This window comes from Sminthopsis crassicaudata, chromosome 1 (genome assembly GCF_048593235.1).
Source record: "Sminthopsis crassicaudata isolate SCR6 chromosome 1, ASM4859323v1, whole genome shotgun sequence".
NCBI lineage: Eukaryota > Metazoa > Chordata > Mammalia > Dasyuromorphia > Dasyuridae > Sminthopsis > Sminthopsis crassicaudata.
The window spans coordinates 83,439,524-83,458,709 of record NC_133617.1 but is presented as its reverse complement, the minus strand read 5'-3'; the positions used below and the strand labels follow the sequence as shown (position 1 = coordinate 83,458,709).

The 19,186-nt window shown below is 36.9% G+C and overlaps 1 protein-coding gene across 1 annotated transcript in view; it reads right to left on the bottom strand.

Annotated features, from left to right (window-relative positions):
• Positions 1 to 19,186, bottom strand: part of LOC141540482 (maestro heat-like repeat family member 5) — a 141,571-nt gene that overhangs the window by 55,292 nt on the left and 67,093 nt on the right. The window contains exons 11-14 of the mRNA XM_074264601.1: positions 5,812 to 5,934; positions 4,389 to 4,468; positions 3,648 to 3,783; positions 2,368 to 2,463 (exon numbers count right to left, since the gene is read on the bottom strand). Of these exons, the coding sequence (XP_074120702.1) occupies positions 2,368 to 2,463; positions 3,648 to 3,783; positions 4,389 to 4,468; positions 5,812 to 5,934 (435 nt within the window). The remainder of the gene's footprint in view (positions 1 to 2,367; positions 2,464 to 3,647; positions 3,784 to 4,388; positions 4,469 to 5,811; positions 5,935 to 19,186) is intronic.

The following is a 19,186-nucleotide window of genomic DNA, read 5'->3' as shown; positions in this document are numbered from 1 at the left end:
TTCAAGATCATATAGGTGGTAAGACAAAGAACAGAGATGGGGAGTCAGGTTTTTAAATTGCTAACTCCAGGACTTTTACCATGCTTTTGCATCTATGTCAAAGAGAAAAATTATGAACAAACGTTGTAGCAGTTCAAACTATGGGCTGCACTTGGGTTTTATACAAATTGTAATTGGAGGAAAAATGCAGCCTCTATGGGGTTAATGTGGTGGAAAGCGCTATATGTATAGATATGAGGGATTTTCTTATTCTCAGTTCCAGTTACATCTCTGTCCTTACTCCCAGGAATTGGAGTAGTTTTTGAGACTCTAGTGATCAACACAAGACAAAATGAGAAAGATCAGGTGGTTTAGATTGTAAGAGATCATTTCACATATTTTATTACTGGGAATGATTGGTGCATTGGAGATGTTGAAAACTAGGTTGGATTCTGAAGGGATACCCTTCCCTCTTGTGTGTGCTGAGCCTGGCCTCAGGAGAATAGTGTGGAAAAAATTGCTAGAAATAGGCCATAGGTCTGCCAGAGTTCTTCAAGATTAGTTCTTTTTTTTTAACCTTACCCACTTCCCTCCCAATTTTATCATCATTCATTACAGCCGTGGTTCTCAAAGTGTGATTCATAGGATGCTGAGGGTCCCTGAAACCCTTTCAGAGGATCTACAAATTAAAAATTAGTTTTGTTTTCTAATACTCTCTCTATATATGTAATTTTCATAAACAAAAATTCTTTTGACAGATACTAGATTTTTAAATGATATAACCTGAGAACTAAACTTTGAGGACTACAGCATTATATAAATGCAACAAAACCAACACCATATTTAATTAGGGATTACTTTTATAAGTGATGATAGTAATGATGTGGAATAAAATTGTGATTTTGATTATGATAATGAGAGTAATGGTGAATGAAGTCATAAGATGGTGATAGTAATTATTGTGTCTATGATGGTGATAATTATGAAGGTGATGGGACTATAGTGATGGTGACGATGCTGATAGTGGTAATGGGAATAAAATAATAAGAGTGATGATGATAATGTTGCTGATTAAGGTGATGGGAATATAGTAATGGTGGTTGTAACTGATGATAGTGATGGAAATATAATGGTAATGAAAGTGATTATAATGATGGTGATGTAAATATGATGATAGTAATGATGGTACTGATTCTGGTGATGAGAATGCAATGGCAATAGGAATGATGCTGTTGATGGTGAGGGTGATGATTCATATGACAATGGTGATGCTGATTCTTTAATCATATATCAATAATGAGAATCAACAATAATCATTGATGGGTAATTGTTGATGGTGATGATGGTGATAATTCAGAATTTAGAGTATACTCTCATGATGTTAATTTTCTTATACTTATACCTCTAATATTAGTCCCTATCATTTTGGTCTCTTTGTAGCATTTGGACTCCATTGCTTCTGAATATTTTCATCTTAAACTGTAATTATATTGTTCCAGGTTCTCATACCATCTCTCTGATACTTCCTTTTTTTTCCCTTTCTCCTAAAAAAAGACTTTCCACACACTATGGATCATCTCTTCTCTATTTCCATTGTTCCTTATCTATTAAAGATCATAGCTTCAATGATTACTTTACATATATGACTATCAAACACGTCTTCAATTACAACCTCAATCCTAAATTCCACATGCATGTCTATATGTTAGAAATTTACACCTGCATTTGTTACTGGAACATCAAACTCACTAAGTACAAAAGAGAATAGTTAAATCTGATCTTCCTGACTTTAGGATCTGAGTTCTACCATGTGACCATGATCATACCAAGCCATTTTCCCTATCTGGGCTTCAGTTTCCTTTCCTGAAAATGAGAGATTGAACTAGACAGAATGTAAGGGTCTTTCTAGCATGCACATCAGCATTCTGTGTTTTAAAGTGTTCCTATTCTGACATTCTATGTTCTAAAGTCCTGCTAGTACTTATGTTCTGATATTCCTATTAGAGATTTCTATGTTTATATTTTAAGTTCATTTTGTCTTTTAATAAATATATTCTAGATTCTCTTGTTCCTTTCAGCTCTGATATTTTAAAAAGCTTTTTAAAGGCTTTTAAAAAGTGAAAATATCTATTTTTCTCTGCTTTACATTCTGCTTCAAATCACATGGTAAAGAAACTTAGGATAACCTTGATGTTCTGATCTTCAGTCACATCCTCATCCCACAAGTAAATAAAAAAAATGTTTATTAAGCTTTAATATATGTCAAGAGTAGAAAATACAATGCATGGTAACTTTAAAAATCAGATATAGTTTCCCACTCTCATGGGTTCATTGGATGGTATCCCACATAAATTATTTCCCTCTTCCTCCCGCCAAAACCTGGGTTACCCCTAGCAAGCAGTGAAGTTCTTCTGGCTTGGGATTCTCTGTGATTAAGCTCTGGAGAAGGTCATCTAAGGAGTTCATGGTGTCAATGTAGAGTTTCTAGAAGGAGAAAAACTAAAGTCAAAGGGAGTCCTAGATTATATCTAATGTAACTCTGATTGGGATCCCAGTTGAACAAGGACTAAGGTGTCAGAGTTGAGTTGAGCAAAATATAGGCATTCCTCTCTGTTTTGGCTGTATATTTATTGTCTAGTGGCTCTCACTTGTATATCACCCTTCCTGGCCTTTACTTATAGACCATTTTTAGGACATACAATGAGGGATATTGAGTTTATTGATAAAATTTCTTTTATGTATGATATTGTATAATTTGTATTTTATGTCACAGAATCAGTGACAGCTTTGTCCTTGAGAACACATTTCAAGTCTTCCCCTTTTTCTTAGAGTACTTTTGTCCCAAAAGTGTTTGTACCCTGATGGAGGGAGAGAAAGACAGACCCAATGCTAGATTGTTGATCACCTATCTCTGCGGAAGCATAGGGCCAGGCCTGACAACATGTGAAACTGTTTCACATAAGAATCATTTTTTACTCTCTATAGCATTTTCACAGATGCGTTTATAAATTGTTTCCAAATACAATTGATCTCCAAGTTTCAACTTATTTTCTACCTAATCTGCTCAAAAGACATGACTCAGCAGAACTCTCTGTATGTATTTTATATAAATTGGGAGGTAGAATTTGGGGACCCATAAACATATAAGAGTGAGACCTCTCCCCTTTCCCTCTTTGCATTGGCTGGTTGAGCGCTCAACTGGCAACAAGTAAGCCAACAACAGTTCTCATTGGCTATAATACCAAGAGACACAGCAATGATGGAGGACAATGTCTGTGGTCATCTTCCTCTCCATCCCCTTCATTGATTTACCACAAGAAGTAGAGATAAGGATAGTCTTAAAATAGAGAACATTCAATGGTAATTTGAAAAGACTAGACCAGCTACAGATTGCGCTTAATACTTCACTATTTCATAAATAATCATGGGCAACTTTTCTGATGGGCCATGGGTGTATCTCCCAATGTACCAGTCTTGATGTATCTTGATTGCCAAGACTAATGTGGTTTAAATTTCCTTTATATCTTCCTTTATCACCCTGTGGTCATCAGTAGGGACTCATCCCCAAGGGAAGGGTTGGGAAGGAGGAAGAGTAAATACAGCACAAATAGAAAATGGTCAACAAAAAGAATGCCCCTTAGATAATGGAGAACAGTTGGCTGTGTCACCTGTATATCAGGAGGGTCTGCCAGGAGACAGGTGTGTTTTTCCAGAGCCTCTATCAGTGGAAGTTTAAACACACTTTGGAAGCAGGTGAAGAGAATCTTGGATTTCCTTTTGGAGTCCAACATTGGTCTCAGTTTGCTATGAGGTTATCAGAAAAATAAAAGAATGTGAGCACAATTTGAGTTACAGTTAAAGAAACACAAATTTGGACCAAATAAAGAGGTGAAAAAGGCAATGGAATTAGAATCAAATCAGAGTTTTGTGTTCTAACCCTGAACACATCAAAACATGTGTTTTACCATACCATCATACCAACCATCAAAATAAAAGTCAGAAAGTGTTGGGGAAACAAACATTTCAAGAGGAAGAAAATTCAATTAAAAATTTGGAACACAAAACAAAATCAGTCAAAAGAGGTTTCTAAAATTAGAAAGGAGAATGGGTTTCCACAGATCTCTCAAAAGCATTCCTCACTCACTCCAGTCATAGTGTATTATTCTTATTCATGTTGGTATCTTATCCCAATACTAGCCTTTCTGCTCCATGAGATTAGAAAGTGGAAAGTAACCTTTGCATACAGTAGGTACTTCATAAGTGTCTGTGTGATATGAATTTGAATTCTCCCCTTTCTACCATCTTCTGCCTAATTGAGTCTTGATTTTTTCAGTTTGATAGTCCCTGGACAGTCCCTGGACATGTTTGTTTCACTGGACATCACTTTGAGGAGGATTGGGAGAGCCTACCAAAGTCCTGATATGGCGCACATGACCTGCTGTCGAGTTGTGGTACAGAGTGTGTCTTGGGGTTCTTTCTTCATCAGCACCTGCAATTCCCCAAAATAAAGGATTAGTAACAGGATTAAAATCTCAAGGTCCTCTACACAGAAAAACTGGTATGAACTTCAGTGAGCCAAGCCCTCACCTATCCTCAAATACATATTTCTTCTCCCATTCCTTCTTTCTACCCCCCAAACTGAGGACCACTTTCTTACAGACCTGCTAAGGGAGTTCTGAATGTTGCCTGTCTTTGTGTAGGATTTTGTTCTGGACATGTGGGCATGGCTGTTCCCCACTGTTGTTCTTTATCCTCAAGATCTGTCCCTCCCATTCCTCTCAGAATGATCCCCATTGAAACAAATATACCCAGGAACTACCAAATAAAAAAAAAACCCAGTTAGTTCCTTGTCAGGAATCAGGATATAGGATCCTATAAATCAGTCTTAGAGACAGACTTTTAAGGTCATCTGGTCCAATCTCCCGTTTTACAAATGAGGAGATTGAGACATTCTAGAGAAATACCTTTTTTAAGTATGAGACCTTCTCAAAGAGACTTTGCAGAAAGGCTCCAAAGTTTTCCCCTTAGTAATACAGCTATTAGTAAATCATCACTAGAGGCAGGATATTGTTTCAGATAAAGAAAGTAGTTCTAGAAAATGATTGCTGAATCTGAGATGAGTGATGGGGAAATTTTGTGTGTGTGTATGTGTGTGTGTGTGTGTGTGTGTGTGTGTGTGTGTGTGTGTGTGTGTGTGGTCCCAGGCTATTTTGACTATACCCAGTAGTGTATTAAGAATCAGAGAGTGAGAAACAACCTCAGGTTAACCAAATCCATCCCTAGAGAGGAATCTCCAACATTCTTGGATTTCTGCTACAAAGTACCTAGTAGGTTCCCAAGTAATGCCTTTTGCATTCATTTATACTTTCTAGTATTATGTGGATATTTGAAGTGCAAGTTGTAGGACTAGGTGAATTCTGAGTTTGGGAACTGTTACTGTTTAGGGGGATATATAGTCATTAATAGAAAAGTGAAAAACAAAATGGCAGCATATGTGAGGAATGTTGGTGCATTTTCCTAGTTCTCAATCCTATTGAAATCTCAAACCCCATGGAAGACACAAATAGAATGGGTTGGTTGTGCTAGATCTGGAGAGAACTTAGGTTCATATTTCATCTGTCCTCTTTAGGTCACAGTTTTGTCATTTGGAAAATGAAGGGGTTGGACTCAATGTGTTTGAGGCTCTCTTTCAGCTCTAAATACTATGATCCTTTGGTATTTAACCACATTTACATTTAACAGGGTTGGAGGGGGGATAATCCCTTTCCCATTCCTCTAGTCTTCCCAGCCACATTGTTGATATTCTCTCTTTCCCCATACCCTTTCATTTACCAATAGGCTGTCGATCAGCTCAGGCACCTGGGTGAACTCATAACTGTGGGCCCCCTCATTCCTGCTGATGGATCCCACTAGCAACAGGGTGGCCTCGAGGAAGCTCTGCTTGAGGGTGTCATCCTGGTAATCCCATAGAGAAGACATGAAAAATCAGGTTAAAGAGTGTGTGGATATGAATTGATATCCTTTTGTGCTCTCTTGGAGCCCTGCTAATTGTTTAGGCAAGGGTTAGTTATCTCTGGGAAATGGAAAGGGTTTGGAGTCCCAAGGAGTGTGTGGGCCCAAGGCCATTTCTAGTTAGTAGGAGGGTGCCTTCAGACAAACTGATCCTGGGAACATGATCTGGACTCTGTATAATGTGAATCCTAATTTGGTTTTCTGTAGATAAGCCTGACTTGACTTTGGGAAGGGTGTTAGCCTCTATTTATCTTCATTATATTGTTGCATTATGTTCACAGAAAAACTCAAACATAGGTCATCTCTTTCCTTTCTCTCTCCTCCCAGCTTCTTTTTACTGACATGAATTCCAGGAATTCTTGGACTATAGAATTCTCCATAGTTTGCCAAAATTAGATCTCTTTATTACCAGCAATCATCTTTCTTTCCAGCCATATTAGTTGACTCAAGATCTTCTAACAAATTCTTTTCCAACAAAGATTGAGTTATATTCTATCTCCATCATTCTTCCATTGCTAGACTAATTCTGTCACTGTTCCCCCAAACACACTCTCTTCTCCAATCCAGGTGCGCTGCTCACTGTTTCTCAACAATCTTTCCCTCTTTTCTAGTCAGATTAGTTCATCACTGCCCTTGAACATGCACCTTCATAGTAAGCCAAATAGATTTACTCACTTACTATCCCTTCTTTAAATCCCCAAAGCCAGATAGGTCTATTTATTGTTTCTCAACCTTCAATAAACCCATGAGCCAGATGATCTACTAATTGTCCTCAACATATAATTTCATCAGCAATCATACTATTTCATCTGGTTTTCCCCAACAATCATACAATTCTTCAGGTTGACATTGTCTCCCAAAATGCATCCTACTTTACAGCTAGTTAGGTACCTTAATAATCTTTTCTGAGCAGAGAGTTACACTATTTCCCAATAGTGTATCTTTCCGTCTAGCCAGACTTGTCTATACTCCAACTATGCATCCTTTTATCTACCCAGTCAATCAAATACCAAATATTGAATGCTAAATCTGAACCAAGAATAGGAATACAAAGAAAGGTAAAATCCTTATCCTTCCTTATCCCACACAAAAATCTCACTTTCTAATTGGGAAATACCATGAAAGAAACATGTAAGATAAATACTAAATAGATGAGACAATCTCTAAGAGGAACATTTTGGGATGGGGGAATAGGGGTAGGAAAGCCTACCCTAATTCAGTTACTCACTAATCCCCTATATGCATTCTCTTCTATATCTAGTTTTGTCCATTATTCTAGGAGCCTTTTTTGATGAGGGTACATCATACTGAACAGTCCTGTGCCAATGTCTCTCACAGCATACAATTTAAGATTCTTAAGAGAGACCTTGAGAATATTCTTGTATTGCTTTTTTCTGACCACTTTGTGAGCACGTGTGCTATGTGAGTTCTCCATAAAATTGTCTTTTAGAATTAACTGTATAACATGGGAGATGCTGGCACAGGATTACCCAGCATGGTGGACCCTCATCAGAGGTGTTGTGCTCTATGAGCAAGGCAGAATTGAATTAGCTTGGAAGAAATGTGAGGTGCACAAAGTTAGAGAAGCTATCTCAAATGTTCATAGGGCTGTTTTTGTCTGCCCTGTGGCAGAATATTCTGAGCTCATATTGTTCTGATTAGCCACAGTCAGACATACTATAACTCGACTTTTAACATAGTAATGTCATTTTTGGTCCTCTTTGAGAACAAAAGACAACAACCAGCCAACTAAGAAGCCTGTTTTTTTTTTTTTGAACCCTTAGTTCCTAAATCATCTTATAGATGAAAGATACTCAAGTATGACATACTGGGCAGAAGCCCCAAGTGAGTGTTAATGTTTCCTCCACCTGCTCTATCTGGCACCAATATGCTGTAAATTCTGGAGGTTAGCTCCAGAAAATTGAAATTAAGATAAAAAATCAGGCCAATAATGAATTTAATGGTGCTACTGTTTGTTTGCCATTTGCCAAGCTTGTATCATCTCCTGAACCTTAAATTTCTTATCCAACTTCTAGCGAGCTGAGTTGTATAGACTATGCCCATCTGTGCAAAAACTTGAGTTCTTGGACTCTGGGAAACTTAAAGAGCAAGAAGTGTCCCTGACTCCAACTGATATATCCAAAGCTGATCCAATATATTTACAAAGTTAGCCAGGAAATGAATCAGGCTCTTCCCACCTTCCTTTTCTACCTCCTTCCCTTTTTCAATTAATTCTAATTCTCAGAGATCTCAAAGGATAGATTTGAGAGCAGAAATAACATATAATACCTTGTTTCCACACTAGTCATTGCCTTAGAATCCCAGGAGAGCAATAAAACTGGTGAAACATCACCAACCCTCAACAGAGATGAGAATTATTGCAGGGAAAGATGGGAAGCCCTTTTTTTTGCCAGTGCTTCTTACAAACTGATCAGAGAATGCTGACACTTTGTGACACAGATAGTTGATATGAAATTTGATTTACAGGTCTCATACTAAGATACAAATTTCCTAGAAATGCCTAGGAAAATTGTAGTATCTTGCATCAAAAGCCTTTGTGGTCTCAGCTGGCTTTAAAAAATAGCCTTCAACAAATCTCATGAGGATATCTAAGTTTTGTTCATGGGCAGTCTTTCATGCTTTTTGTGTGCTGGCAAATGGATGACTCAGATAACTATACATTTAGAAAACATTGCTCCTACATGGTAAAGGATAGAAAGAAGAAACTGATTACCTCTCCAAAATCTAAAAGCAAGTCTTCTGGACCTATTTGTTCCTTTATATAAACATTCTCTCTAGACAAATTGGTCCACTCACTAACTCTAATCACAAATGTCTATTCACTTATCTCTAAACATGCACTCATTCAACAGGTTTCATTCATTGTTATCATATCCAATCAGACTGGTTCATGCATTGTGTCTCAACATGTACTTTTTGTTTAAGTCAGACTGGGCTCTTCATTTTCCTTCGATAATACATTGTCCTATTTAGACAGCACCATGCACCCACTATCTGTTAACTCTCAATAGTCCTTTCCAATCAGGCTGACATCCTCCAATTAATAGTCTCCTCTTTAGCCAAACTGGTCTCCCTTACACTCCCCAAATACACATATCCTCTAGAGCCACGTCTACTCAATGATCCCCCCAAATTAATCCTCTCCAATCAGACACTTCCATTATTGTTCCCCAGCTTTGATACACTTGTCTTGCCAGACAGGACCACTTATTGTTTTCCAAGATGGACTCTTTTCTTCAGTGTTTCTATTATTACTCCACATGCCCTTTCTTCAGCCAAATTGGTCTACTCACTGTCTTCCTGAAGTAAATGCTTCTCTTCAGCCAGACTGGTCCACTTTATTTCCTAACATATCTTTCTTTCTCTTTCCATTAAGAATACACATCTCCTGTTACAATGACCCATTTATTGTCCCTAACATGCATCCTTCCAGTAGACTAATACACTCAACTCATTGTCTCTTGAATGAATCTTTCTTTGCAATCTGACTCACTAGTTGTTCTGGACATGTACTCTTTTCCTGAATGATTCTCTCATTCTCCTTCCAAATGTGTCAGCCTTTCCAGTAAGACGTGTATTCACCATTGTCTAACAAGTATCTCAATTTCCCCCCTCCCCCACCTCCAATCTTGACTGGTCTCTAATTGAGTCTAGTAATAAGCACTCAACTCTGATTACTTTGGTGCACTTAGTATACCCTCAATATACTTCTTTTATAGCCCAATTGACTGTTGTCAAATAAAGACACTTTAGCTAGAATGGCCTCCCAATTTCAAAGATAACTTGCTTTAAACCAACTCTTTTCAAAAGGAATTATTGCTTCATTCTGGGATATTTCACTCAATTCTCCCTCCTTCCTGATTGGTCTTATCAGTCCCAAAATACAATCATCCCTTCTATATGCTAGTTCCATTCAATTTTCCCATTATGTGTCCATCTCTCCAGCCAAACTGTTGCACGCTCTATCTCCACACAGTCACTAGGCAGCTTGATTCATTCACTGTCCACAAAATGAATCCTTATCTCCAGCCAGAGTGGTTCATTCACTGTTCCCATGCAATCTCCTTTCCATCTAGAATGCTACATTCACTGTTCACCATTTCTAGCTAAAGCAGTTCCTTTCATCATCTTTCAACAAAAATTTTTTTCTTGGCCAAAGGGCTGTCATTCACAATGTCCTAAAATCATCTTCCTCTCTAGTTATCCTGATCTAATCAACTCCCCCACAATATGCATTCTATTCTCTCTAAAATTGTACACTAAGTGTAGCCTCCTCTTCCACAGATAAAATGATCCATTCTCACATCCTTCTTTCCATGGGAAGACTGGTCCAGTTGTTCCCTTACATTTATCCTCCTTTCTAGCCAGAAAAATCCACTCATTGCTTCCTGACTATTCATTTCCTCCTCTAATTGGATGGATCCACTCATTATTTCTGATATATACATTCTTTTCCAGCCAGAGATCTATTTATTCTACACTTAGTACCCTTCTGGACTTATTGCTTTGACAGGCTTGTCCACTTGCTGTCTACCAAATGATACCCTCTTCTGGGTTCTACTGTCTCTTGTATGCTCTTCCATTCTACCCATGAGACCTCTCATCTTCCATTCTCTCACATGTGTATCAACGTCACTAAAATGTTCTACTCAATGTACCCTCAAGGCAATTCTCACTGTGGGCAGACAGCCTCATAACTCACTGTCCTTTTCCATGAATGTTCTGAGTCAGAATAATGGATCCATTCATTGTTGTCCAAAATGCACCTTCCCTTTCCAGACATATTAGTTCATCTGCTTGTTGTACTCAAGCACAGACATCATCTCATCTAGCCTTCCTGAATAGACTATTAATAATTCTCCAACATACCCCAACCTTCTCCATCCATAAAATTCCATTTTAAAAACTAATGAATATGGCCTCTCAGGTTCCTCTTAACTCGAATCTACAATCCTATGGCCTCATCCTCCTGCCAAACTGATGTAATCGTGGTTGCCTTATGCATATCTTTTCTCTTGGTAAACTATTCCAGTTATTTTCTCTCAACATACTCTTACCTTCCTCTCCAAATTGTACATAGTTTCTCAAGTTTGCACTCTTTAATCCAGACTAATCAGGCTACGCATTTTGCCATTTCATATTTAGCAAAAACAGTTCACTCTATCCTATATAAACTTATCCGTCCTTCTTGTCAGAATGTTCCATTCACTGTCTATTAATATGTACTTTCTTTTCCAGGAACACTCTTGTCCTGCCATATGTATCCAATCTTCCTAGGCCAGCTGGTCATCTCTCAATAATACCTAACATCATCGTATTCCCCTTTTCAGGCGTATTAATTCACTCACTCTTTAGCAAGATCTTCCCTCCAGCTTTTTACTGTTTACCCACACCCACTCTTCTCTGCCTCCTTAGAGCAGCTGGTTGTAGATGGAGTCAGGAAGACTAAAGTTCAAATCGAACCTCAGGCACTTACTAGCTATGTGAACTTGGGACAAGTAATTTTGGTTTGTCTCAGGTTCTACAAATGTTAATAGAATACGTTTAGGGTTGTTTAAGGATCAACTGAGATAATATTTGTAAAAAGCATTTAATGTTTCCCTACTCTTTCCCTATAGTCTAATTGGTCTTCTTACTGTCTCTATTATGTTTCTTTGAGAGCTAAATGACCCTCATTAACTATGCATTTTCTTCTCCAGTCAGCTATTTCTCTCCAAAGTCACATCCTCTTCAGCCATATTAGTTTATTTAATGCTGTCTAGTAGCATTCAATCTCCTGTCCAACCAGAAGGAGCCATTCATTTTCTTCCAATATACACATTCCTTTTCTGCCGATCTGGTCCACTTACTCTAGTGAAATCTTCCTTACTAGTAGGACTGATTTACTCAGTTTTCCCCATCATATAGTGTCCTCCAAACTTTTTTTCCCCCCTATGAATAGTTTGGTCAGTTCATTCTCTCTAGCATTATATATATATATATATATATATATATATATATATATATATATATTTCTTTCTAACCAAACTGATCCAGTCAATAGATAAAATGTAGTTTCACCTCAACAGTCAGATTGATCCATTCTCTATGCTCCATTATGTTAACTATTCTCTATGTTCCATTATGTTAATTGCTTCTTCACTCACTGGTCCACTCACATTTCTTCATTGTTTTCCTTATTCTATAGATAGGCCCATCTATTCACTTACTGTTCCCTCTTTAATTTTTTTCTATCTAGTTCAAGTCTTTTATTATTTTTATTTTTCCTAGTTATATGTGAAGTAATTTTCACATTTATTTTAAAAACTTTTGAGTTTCATATTTGCTTTCTTTCTCTCTACCTTCTCATTAAGAAAACACATGTATTTCTTATGGAACATACCATAAAAGTTATACTGTAAAAGATAACAATCTCTCCCCCCCCAACTAAAAAGCCCTTAATAAAACAGAGTAGAAAATAAAGTATGTTTTAATCTGCATTCAGACCCAATCAGTTCTTCTTTGGGTATGAGTAACACTTTTCATAAGTCCTTCAGAGAAGTCTTGGAACACTATATTGCTGAAACTAAGTTTTTCATAGTTGATCATTTCACAACTTTGCTATTACTATGTACACAATACATTTCACTTTAATGCAGCCTCTCTTTAGCAGAAAGAATATATTATTCCATGACCATCCTGGATATGTGCCCTTTTGTCTACTTGAGGTATACCTACAGGTAGCCTTTTTCTTCATAGCTAAACTGATTTATTTATAGTCCTAAACATACAGAATTTTTGCCTAGCCAGACTGATCATCACTTTCCCTGAATGCATCATCTCCTCTATTGATATCCTCTACTGTATCTTCCTATTCATAGTGGCTCATATATAGACTATTCCCAGACAGGTTTGATCATACTGTCCAGAATTATGAACCCTCATTTTCAATTGAACTGGTCCCCTTACGGCTACCCAAACATATGCCATCATTTCCAATCTGACTATCAATTCAAACTCCCTCAAGAGCACCTCCTCCTTTCTATCTAGATTGGATACTTTACTGAAGCACACATCTTCCTCTCCAGTCAGACTCTGGCCCCAAGAATCACTTATTGTTCTTTTTATGTGGCTCACCTCTCCGGCCCACATTGGTTTACTTGCTATCTCTGACTGGCACCCACTTCTCCAGCCAGATTCCTCTACTTGCCATACCACCAAATTCACCCTTTGCTTTTCCAGCTGGACTGGACCACTGATGTCCTCTTAACATCATATTCTACTCTGCAGCCTACTTCTTTCATACACTATCCATGGCACACTTCTTCATCTTGAGATGAAACTTCATTGTCTTTGGTCTGCTCATTCCTCTTCAGTTGTTTGGTTATTCAACCCCATTATCCTCTAGTATGGTTCCTCAAATCATACCTCCTCTCAAGTCTATACTTCCTCATCTGGAGCTTAGAAGGCTGTGATTCAAATCTTACTTTTGATATTTACTGTCACTCTACTTTTCTCAGCCTCAGTTTTGTCATCTGTAAAATAGGCATAATGATATCTGTTGTGCCTATGTCTTAGGATTGTTGTGAAGCTTAAATAAATTCATGTATGGAAAACAATTTGCAAATCTTATCTAATACTATATAAATGTCAGTTATTATCAACATTATCATAATGATGCAAAAATATCATGATGTAGTAGAACTAAATTATAAGAACTAAATGGTTCTAATTTCGTCTTGGATCTGACTGTGTGACCCAGTGCCTCAAGCACCCTCCTAAGATGAGGAGTTGCAGCACTATCTGCATTGTTAATAAGAATTTACTTATGAGAGTTCCCTAGAAGTCACTGATCTGGACAAAAATTTTATTATTATTATTATCACTTTTGGCCAGATCATGTATTCTTCTTTTACCCATTGTTTCGTAGCACACACCCCTCTACCTAGTAATGTCATTTCATTCACCATTCCACCCAAAGGCAATTTCCTCAGCAGCCAGGCTAACCAATTCCCTCATCCATTCACTGTTCCAGAATAAGCATTTTCCTTTTTTGGTCATATTCCTCCATTCACTGTCTTATTAAACATTTTTTTCCTAGTCAGGATGTTTCATGCATTTGATCATTGTCTCCACTCATTCTGATCTATATGTTGCCACTGGACCCAGATGACTCTGGATGACAGAATGAGGCAGGTGATATTGCACAGTCCTCCCTTACTCAAATCCAGTTCACTTGCATGTCATGATATTACCCTCCTGATGGTAATGGTCCTTATCCAGAACAAAGGATAGATAACAACAACTACTATTCAATAAAAACTTTTGAAAACTCTGTTATGGGTTCTATGTGATGCTAAGCCCTGGGAATACAAATAAAAAGGCAAAAAATGTCCCTGTTCTCCAGGAGCTCACAGTTTATCATGCAAATATATATAGTACAAGTTATATGCAGTATCACACATGCTCTAGCAGTATGAAAAGTCAGGCAAAGCTTCTGCCAGAAGATGGGACCATTTCCTTTCTCTGACAAACTTTCTCAAATAACTCACTCATATTCCCTGACATGTACTCTCCCCTATGGCTAGATTTCTCCCTATCCACTCTGAATTGTATTTTCCCCTCTAGTTAGATTGTGCCATTGTTCCTCCTCCTTCTTTAGTCACATTATTCTACTTCTTCTCTCCCATTTCTCTCCAGACATCTATCCCTGACATGATTTTTTCATTCATGAAAGCAAATTTATGGAACTAGAAAGGAGCTCAGAGAGTATCTTGTTTAATCTCTTATGCAACTTATAAATCCTATCTGTATAGCATCTCTAATAAGGATAATGGTCTTAAGAGCTAGAAGAGACCTTAGAAGTTCTATAGGGTTTTAAAAATTTTCCCAATTAGGAAATTAAGCCACTAAGAAGTTAAGTGCTTTACCTCAATTGTCTAATGCTTTTATTTTCCAAAAGAGGAACTTGAAGCCAAAAGAGATGGAATAATTTATCCAAAGTAACACAAGTAGTAAATGATTGAACTGGGATTTGAAATCTGGTCTTCTAAATCCAATGTTCTTTTTTCAATACCATGTTGCCTCTTCCAAGTGGTCCTTTAGGCATTTCCTGAACACCTCTCCAGAGGATGAGAAACATTCTCTTCTGAGACAAATTCCATTCCCTTTTTGTCCAGATTTGATCAAGTTTTTCCTTACATTAAGCCTAAATCAGCCTTTCTCTGCAATTTCTACCCACTGTTTTTAATTCTTTTGAGGTCAAGCAGAATAAAGTTAGCCTATCTTTCACATGCTAGGCCTTTAAGTACTTGAAACCATGATTATGCCTTCCCTCAACTGGGTCAACTTCTGAGATCAACAATTCAAGTTTTCTTTTTGCCTCAATTTCAAGTCCCTTCAACAATTGCATTATTTTTCTAATATACCTTTCTACTATTAACTGTTAATGTCTTTCTCAACATGTTCCTAGAAGTGAAAATACTATTCTGAATGGTGGAAGGTCTTACCAGGGTAGGGGATAGTATAGTGTTCACTAGTCTTGGAATCAGGCTTCTGATATAGCCTAAAACCAGTGTGTATGTGTGTGTGTAGCTTTCCATGTCATACAATTAATTCACAATGAGCTTACAATACATTAAAACTCCTCAGCTTCCCTCACCATTATTTGACTTACAGTAAGTATTAGTTTTTATAACTCGCATTGCTTTCTAGCTGTACCTTTTCTTTCCTGTATTTGTCCTATTCATTTATTTATTTTTGTTCCTAAATGATGGACATTAAGAGAATATCTATTAAATTTCACTTTTCTGAATGCCTATTCGTTTTTCTTAAAATCCCTATTCTTGACATCTGATAACTTAAGATATCTCTCCTTCCCTCTTTTCCTTCCTAACCCCCGTGTATAAACTGCTAAATTTGATAAACATTCCATAATGTCTTTATCTAAGTAACTCATAAAGAGGGAAGGAAGAAAGGAAATAAGCATTTATTAAACATTTATTATGTGTCAGGCATAATGATAAGTGCTTCACAATTATTATCTCATTTAATCCTCATAAAAGCCCTGGCAAGTGAGTGCCATTAATATTGCCTTTTTCTGGGGCAGCTAGGTGGTGCAGTGGATAGAGCACCAGTACTGAAGTCAGGAGGACCCGAGTTCAAATCTGCCCTCAGACACTTAACACTTCCTAGCTGAGAAAAAGACCAAATTATAAACCCCCAACCAAAAATTAAACTCGAAATACAAAAATTAAAAGGAGAAATCAATAAAATTGAAAGTAAAAAAACTATTGAATTAATAAATAAAACCAAGAGTTGGTTTTATGAAAAAGCCAATAAAATAGATAAACCTTTGGTAAATTTGATCAAAAAAAAGAAAGAGGAAAATCAAATTGATAGTCTTACAAATGAAAAGGGGGATCTTTCCACCAATGAAGAGGAAATTAGAGAAATAATAAGGAGTTACTTTGCCCAACTTTATGCCAATAAATTTGATAACTTAAGTGAAATGGATGACTTTCTCCAAAAATATAGGCTCCCTAGATTAACAGAGGAGGAGATAAATTGCTTAAATAGTCCCATTTCAGAAAAAGAAATAGAACAAGCTATTAATCAACTCCCCAGGAAAAAATCCCCAGGGCCAGATGGATTCACATGTGAATTCTACCAAACATTTAAAGAACAATTAGCCCCAATGTTATATAAATTATTTGAAAAAATAGGGGATGAAGGAGTCCTACCAAACTCCTTTTATGACACAGACATGGTACTGATACCTAAACCTGGTAGATCGAAAACTGAGAAAGAAAATTATAGACCAATCTCCTTAATGAATATTGATGCTAAAATCTTAAATAAGATATTAGCAAAAAGACTTCAGAAAATCATCTCCAAGATAATACAAGTAGGATTTATTCCAGGAATGCAGGGCTGGTTTAATATTAGGAAAACTATTAATATAATTGACCATATTAATAATCAAATTAATAAGAACCATATGATCATCTCAATAGATGCAGAAAAAGCATTTGACAAAATCCAACATCCATTCCTACTAAAAACTCTTGAGAGTATAGGAATAAATGGATTATTCCTTAGAATAATCAGGAGTATATATTTAAGACCGTCAGTAAGCATAATATGCAATAGAAATAAACTGCAACCTTTCCCAGTAAGATCAGGAGTGAAACAAGGTTGCCCACTATCACCATTACTATTCAATATAGTACTAGAAACGCTAGCCTCGGCAATAAGAGCCGAGAAAGAGATTCAAGGAATTAGAGTAGGAAATGAGGAAATCAAACTATCACTTTTTGCAGATGACATGATGGTATACTTAGAGAACCCCAAAGACTCTGCTAAAAAGCTACTAGAAATAATTCAAAATTTCAGCAAAGTGGCAGGATACAAAATAAATCCACATAAATCCTCGGCATTTTTATATATCACTAACAAAATGCAACAGCAAGAGATACAAAGAGAAATTCCATTCCAAACAAATGTTGAGAGTATAAAATATTTGGGAATCCATCTACCAAAGAAAAGTCAGGAATTATATGAGAAAAATTACAAAACACTTGCCACAAAAAATAAAGTCAGATTTAAATAATTGGAAAGACATTCAGTGCTCTTGGATAGGCCGAGCGAATATAATAAAGATGACAATACTCCCCAAACTAATCTATTTATTTAGTGCTATACCAATCAGACTCCCAAGAAACTATTTTAATGACCTAGAAAAAATAACAACAAAATTCATATGGAAGAATAAAAGGTCAAGAATTGCAAGGGAACTAATGAAAAAAAACTCAGAGGAAGGTGGTCTAAGTGTACCTGATCTAAAGCTATATTATATAGCAGCAGTCACCAAAACCATTTGGTATTGGCTACGAAATAGACCGGTAGATCAGTGGAACAGATTAGATACAAAGGACAAAAAAGGGTACATCTATAGCAATCTAATCTTTGACAAACCCAAAGATTCCAACATTAGGGATAAAAATTCATTATTCGGAAAAAACTGTTGGGAAAACTGGAAATTAGTATGGCAGAAATTAGATATGGATCCACACTTAACACCATATACCAAGATAAGATCAAAATGGGTCCATGATTTAGGCATAAAGAGGGAGATAATAAATAGATTAGAGGAACAGAGGATAATCTACCTCTCAGACTTGTGGAGGAGGAAGGAATTTATGACCAGAGGAGAACTAGAGATCATTATTGATCACAAAATAGAAGATTTTGATTACATCAAACTAAAAAGTTTCTGTACAAATAATACTAATGCAAACAAGATTAGAAGGGAAGTAACAAATTGGGAAAATATTTTTAAAAACAAAGGTTCTGACAAAGGTCTCATTTCCAAAATATATAGAGAACTGACCCTAATTTATAAGAAACCAAACCATTCTCCAATTGATAAATGGTCAAAGGATATGAACAGACAATTCTCAGAGGAAGAAATTGAAACTATATCCACTCACATGAAAGAGTGTTCCAAATCACTACTGATCAGAGAAATGCAAATTAAGACCACTCTGAGATACCACTACACACCTGTCAGATTGGCTAAGATGACAGGAACAAATAATGACAAATGTTGGAGGGGATGTGGGGAAACTGGGACACTAATACATTGCTGGTGGAGTTGTGAAAGAATCCAGCCATTCTGGAGAGCAATCTGGAATTATGCCCAAAAAGTTATCAAACTGTGCATACCCTTTGACCCAGCAGCGCTACTACTGGGATTATATCCCAAAGAAATACTAAAGAGCAGAAAGAGACATATATGTGCCAAAATGTTTGTGGCAGCTCTTTTTGTTGTAGCTAGAAACTGGAGGATGAATGGATGTCCATCAGTTGGAGAATGGTTGGGTAAATTGTGGTATATGAAGGTTATGGAATATTATTGCTCGGTAAGAAATGACCAGCAGGAGGAATATAGAGAGGCCTGGAGAGACTTAAATCAACTGATGCTGAGTGAAATGAGCAGAACCAGAAGATCACTGTACACTTCAACAACAATACTGTATGAGGATGTATTCTGATGGAAGTGGAAATCTTCAACATAAAGAAGATCCAACTCACTTCCAGTTGATCAATGATGGACAGAGGTAGCTGCACCCAGAGAAGAAACACTGGGAGGGGAATGAAAATTGTTAGCACTAATATCTGTCTGCCCAGGTTG